Source organism: Molothrus aeneus, chromosome 2 (genome assembly GCF_037042795.1).
Source record: "Molothrus aeneus isolate 106 chromosome 2, BPBGC_Maene_1.0, whole genome shotgun sequence".
NCBI classification, from domain to species: Eukaryota; Metazoa; Chordata; class Aves; order Passeriformes; family Icteridae; genus Molothrus; species Molothrus aeneus.
The window spans coordinates 11530770-11536584 of NC_089647.1; the positions used below are offsets into that span (position 1 = coordinate 11530770).

A 5815-nucleotide genomic window follows, 5' to 3' on the forward strand; every position below is an offset into this window, starting at 1 on the left:
GATATGAGTTTCATTGGTTTTCTGACTCTTTAAAAACTAGAGACTGGAGGAGTTAGACTGTCTCAGAACTAAGCATTGAATGTATGTCTTATTTTTCTAAACTGGGAAATGGGACAGTGAAAAGCATTTTTCTATAATGTATATGCCTGCTGATGGAGCAGAAAAAAAGTTAAAGGTTGCAACCTGCATAAGGCTTAAGCAATGGAAAGGTCACTAGAAAACTCATGATTGTATACAAGGAAATTTAAAAAGTCACTAACTTTTGTGTCCTGAGGAACTGTGTATTCCTCCAGACTATAAATCTTGTCATGGACCCAAACCTCAGCACAAAAAATAATTGTGACATGATCTAAAGAAAGAAATTAAACATTTAATATTCACTTCTTAGGTATAATGATTGTTTTAAGCATTTTCTTTCTGGAAAAGACAGACAGAATCCATGCCTTACCACAGTAAGCTATGCACAAAGGCAGCATCTTTTAATAATCAGCTCATCCTCTAGCTCTTTTTAATGAATTATTGAAAAACTGCTGTTGCAATTGCCTCTTGCACAGATTGCAGTTGACCAAAGGGTTTTAAAATGTATATCTAGACCCACAACTCCTAAATAAATCTTGTTAATAATAATCATGCATAGAACTCTACCCCATGAAAAGTGTTATTTAAAATAAAGACATTTCTGTCCATAAAATCACTATCCAGATATGTTGGGGTTTTTCAAATGAGAGTCTTGAAAGACCACACAGGATTTTCCCATCTCATTTTAGAAGTCTTTGCACTTTACTAGGTTTTGGAGTCACTTGTGAAACCACTGGGTGCATAATAGTGAATATCTTCATGGTGACACAGATCTCTGTTCCTGCTGTGCCACTGCAAGATGACCTCGATTGCAAAGAGAACTTGCCCAGGGCTGATGAGCAGATAAGGTGTCTGATTTCCACAGGGCGACTCCCACTGGCAGAAAAGAACAAAGCTCTACATGTGCGATAAGTTCATTCCTGCGGTGCCAAAGCCATGGAGAACATCTGGGATGGACACAAGCAGGCACAGCAGCGGTGCCTCTTGCTTCCTCCCTGACCAGCCAGAGCTGCCAGGGACTTTCAGAGCCCATGTGAAATGGCCAGCATGGCCGGAGAGTGCAAGAGCAACACAGGGAAGAGTCATCTTTGTAGCCACCATGGTCTTCAGTGGCTGCCACACCAGGGAGGCAATTGAGAGGAGCACTGCACAGAGAGTACAGCGTGCCTTTATTAAAAAGGGGGTTTTTCTAACAGTCCCCACTCTCAGCCAGTGACAAATTCACAACTCGTGCAACTCATCAATCCTACAGGATTGGTAGAGTTCAAGAAGAGCTTGCATAATCAAGATACTAGAACAGTCCAGTTTATTGAAGGAATAGCAAGAAAGGTTTAGCATTACTCAATGCATTAGTTAATGGGTCTAAATAATATATAGAAAATGCAATAACTAAGGGTCTTACTCTATATAGTAAATGCACTAAATAAGGGTCTTAATATCTGTAGAAATGCACTAAACTAAAGGTATATATGTGTACATTAAATGCACGATGGGATGTATATATGTACAGTCTTTGTCAAGAGGCCCCACAAGCACAGCTCTGGGCACAACCTGTGGTCATGGTCTTCTTCAGTTCCAACCTCGTCTTCTTCCACATTTAGATTGTTGCTTTCTATTTCTTCCCTTGCCACAACATTGCCCCCTTCTTCCTCCTCCACCAAGATGCTGATGGAGCTCTCCTTCTAGACACTGCTGTCTGGATTCCATCTCATTTTCATGACTCCTAACCACGGTGCAAGAGGATGACAAGGATTCCAAGAACAGCCCAGAATTGCCACCCAAGCAGGGATCCCCAGGCATCACTGCTCTGCTCCAGGCTCATATGCTCCAGCTCCTGCATCAGCCGAGTCATCTGTGGTCATGGTCTTCTGCATCAGCCAAGTCATCTGTGGTCATGGTCTTCTTCATTTCCAACCTCGTCTTCTTCCACATTTAGACTGTGGCTTTCTATTTCTTCCCTTGCCACAACATTGTCCCCTTCTTCCTCCTCCACCAAGATGCTGATGGAGCTCTCCTTCTAGACACTGCTGTCTGGATTCCATCTCATTTTCATGACTCCTAACCATGGTGCAAGAGGACGACAAGGATTCCAAGAACAGCCCAGAATTGCCACCCAAGCAGGGATCCCCAGGCATCACTGCTCTGCTCCAGGCTCATCTGCTCCAGCTCCTGCATCAGCCGAGTCATCTGCTGGTTGAGATACTCAGCACGCTGCTGCATGTGCTCCAGCGCAGCCTCATCCAGTCCATCGCCGACCTGCTGTGGGTACTGGAAGAGGCCTTGCACCAGCAACAGCAGGAACATGGTGGAAAACATGGCCTCAGAATTTGGGAAAGGGAGTCAGTGGGTATGGAAGGGTGGGAGCGAGGGAGGCAGTACTGGGGGAAGTGGGGACAGGAGCCCCAGGGATCTGAGGGCAGCACAGAGGCCACAGGCAGCTGGCAGGCTGCGAGGCCTGTGCCGCTGCCCCAGCAGCAGCAGCAGCAGCAGCACCGTGCCCTGCCAAAGGCGCTCCCACCAGCGACTGGCCTCTGGATGCTCTGTGAGAAGTGGATCCGCAGGAACTCTCGTTTCTGCCGTGGGCCTCGGTCAGTGATCAGCACAGCCTCCTGTCTGCGTGCACCCTTGCCACTGGCCAAGGCTGCACTGGGGCAGCGTTACCTGCTGCTGCTGTTTATAGATGCCCCCATTGTGACACTGCTGCTGTGATGTCACAGGTGCCACAGTGCATCATGGCAAAGGACAGCCCTGCTTTCCATCTCTACATCAGGTTTGTGGGATCTCAGCACATCGTTCCCGATGTCCAGAGATGCCAGGAGAACCTTTGGGGGTCTCGGAGATCCTAGAATGTTGCCAAGAGTGTTTGGTGGCTTGATTTTGATCCATCCACAGAAGTGACAAGAATTTGAAGACATGAGAATCACTTTAGAGTGAAGGGTGTAAAAAGGACACATTTAGAGGGTGAAATATAAACTTTAAGGCTTTTGGTACAGGGGGGTTATAGAGACAAGATGGAGAGATCAGGGCGTGTCTCGTCCTTCTTCTTTCTTCTTCTTGTCCTCCATCTCCTGTGGTGATGTTGGCACTTGGAGATTGGTTTATGGTGAAGGTGCACTTACTAACAAGGATGAAAAGTATTAGAAAATAAAGGTAAATATCATGTACGTAGATTTTAGTATAAAAAGACATGACCGCCCGTGGGTGGTCAGAGAGTGCCTGTGGTTGTCTTGCAGATCAGACCTCTATTGGGCAGACAGAAAATTTTGTAGATAAGAAACAATAAACCATCTGAAGACCGAAAAGCTGAAGAGTCCAGACTCATCCTTTGAAACGCGGGCCACCCAAGAACCACCCTACCCATGTCGGGGCAGAGACAGACAGCCGAACCTGACACAGGTTGGGGACTCAAAATGTCCCCAGGTACCCAAAGACCTGACACACACCAAGAGAAGATTAACAGGTCAAAATTGACCCCCAGGGCTTCCCTGGACCAAACAGGCCAAAGCCCACCAAACCCTTTTCAAGTATGAATTTGGCCTTCATGCCCCATGATTGTTTTCTTCCTGGAAATCTCCTGCTGTGAGATGCAACTGGTTCCCTTGCTGCTGACCTCTGTGCTTGTGGGAGTGCTCTTGGAACCTCAGTGACACCCCTGGGTGTGTAGTAGTGAATATACCAGTGGTGGTATGGGCCTCTCCATGGCAGAACCTCTGTTCCAGGTCACTGCAGGCCACTGACCTAACTTTCAAAGAGAACTTGACCAGGGGTGATGAGCAGATGTGGGGCCTGATTTCCTGGGGGGAACTCCCATCACCGGCAAAGCACAGTGCTCTGCATGTGCAACGAGTTCATTTCTGCTGTGACAAAGCCATGGAGAGTGTCTGGGATGAGCAGAATCTTCACTGTCTCCCCAATGGACACAAGCAGGCACAGCAGCAATGCCTCTTGCTTGCTCCCTGCCCAGACAGAGCTGCCAGGGACTTTCTGAGGCCATCTGAAATGGCCAGCATGGCCTGAGAGTGCAAAGGGAACGCAGGGAAGAGTCATCTTTGTAGCCAGCGTGGTCTTCAGTGGCCGCCACACCAGGGGGACCATTGATAGAAGCACTGCTCACTGAGAATGGTGTGCCTTTGTTAAAAAAGGGGGGGGGGATTTCTAACAGTCCTTACTCCCAGCCAATCACAAATTCCCAACTAGTGCAATTCACCAATCCTACATGTCTGGTTGAGTTCAAGAAGAGTTGGCACAATCAAGATACTTGAACTGTCCAGTTTATTGGACAGGTTTGCTAAATGCACTAAGTAGAGGATTGATAATATATAGAAAATGCAATAACTATCTTACTATATGTAGTAAATGCACTATGTAATGGGTCTTAATATCTATAGTAAATGCACTAAGTAGAGGGTATACATGTGTACTATAAATGCACTAACTATGGGACATTGAATATGTACAGGTTCTGTCCAGAGGCCCCACAAACACAGCTCTGGGCACAAGCATCTCTTTCACTGGCCGTGGATCAGCAGTTCTTTGAGCCCATGCAGCAGGCAAATGCACTCCTGCATGGCCTTCACATGGGCATTGCTGGCCAGGTGTTGAAAGGGGTTCAGTGCTTCAGCCAGCCTCAAGTCAGAGGGCAAACAGATCTCCATAGGAAACCTCTCGTTGCCCATGACAAAGTGGTGCAGTCAATTTTTCTTCAGCAAGGAGTGGAGGTACTTCAAGATATCCATCAGCCGCTGCCCGAAATCCTTCCTGTGCCACTGAGTCAGGGGCACGGTGCTCAGGAGCTGCATCACTGTGGTCTTCAAGGTGTAGCTGGAAAAACCTACACGCGTTAGGCTGCCAGTGAGGAGCTGCAGGCACTTGCAGCGCCAGCTGTCCTGTGGGGGGCCTGCCTGGAAATGTGCCTAAAGGATTTTGCCTCTGCCACAGCATAAGTCTCAATCAACCTTGTGCTTGGCATGCCTACTGCTGATGGCTGGCTGCCCACAAAGATGGCTGAGTCTCCTTGCCGCAGTCCAAAGATCACCTCAGCCGTGAGGCTTTCCTTGTCTTTGCTTAGCTGAAATTTACAGCAGCGGCTTCAGGGCTGCAACATTAAATGCCAGTGGCAGGACTGAGGCAAAAGCAGCCAGGCTACTCTCACAAAGCGACAAAACCATGGGACAGTTTTCTCCACATCTAGGTAGGAGCCAGTGCAGAGGGTGTGCAGGAGGCTGGGCTCCTGTTTCCTTCTCAGCTCCTGCTCAGGGTGATGGAGGAAAAATAGCATGTCCTCTCCCAAATGCTCCCTCATGCAAGTGCACAGCAGCTCCACACGGACACAGAAGCTCCTCTAGGGCATCCCTGCAGTGTCCAGCTCCAGGTGGAAGGTGTGTCCTGGAGGGAGTCTCAGGGCTACAAGCACAGGATACACAACGTCGTGTGCACGGGGACTCCAGCCTTCAAAGGCACTGCCCACTCCGATGGCTTCTTGTGGCACTGGGTAGAAACCGTCTGATAAGCCTTGCCTGAAGATCTCCATGAGTTTACCCTTCAGGTCAATCATCACTGAGGTTCTCAACCATGTTCTCAATGAGGTGCTCAACCAGATACGGAGCAGGCCACTGGACCACCTCCTCGAAAATGCTTTGATGGTTACTCTCGACATTGTGGTCTTGCTCTTCTTCCACATTTACATTGTTGCTTTGTATTTCTTCCCTTGCCACAACATTGTCCCCATCTTCGTCCA

At 48.1% G+C, this 5815-nt stretch overlaps 1 protein-coding gene across 1 annotated transcript; it reads right to left on the minus strand.

Moving 5' to 3' along the window:
* Positions 1-4586: 4586 nt before the first annotated feature.
* LOC136567862 (inositol 1,4,5-trisphosphate receptor-interacting protein-like 1) lies at positions 4587-5608 on the minus strand. Its single transcript, XM_066567632.1, is given in 2 exon segments — positions 4587-4970; positions 4973-5608. Coding segments are annotated over 2 exon segments (1020 nt in total).
* Between the last annotated feature and the right edge of the window lie 207 nt (positions 5609-5815).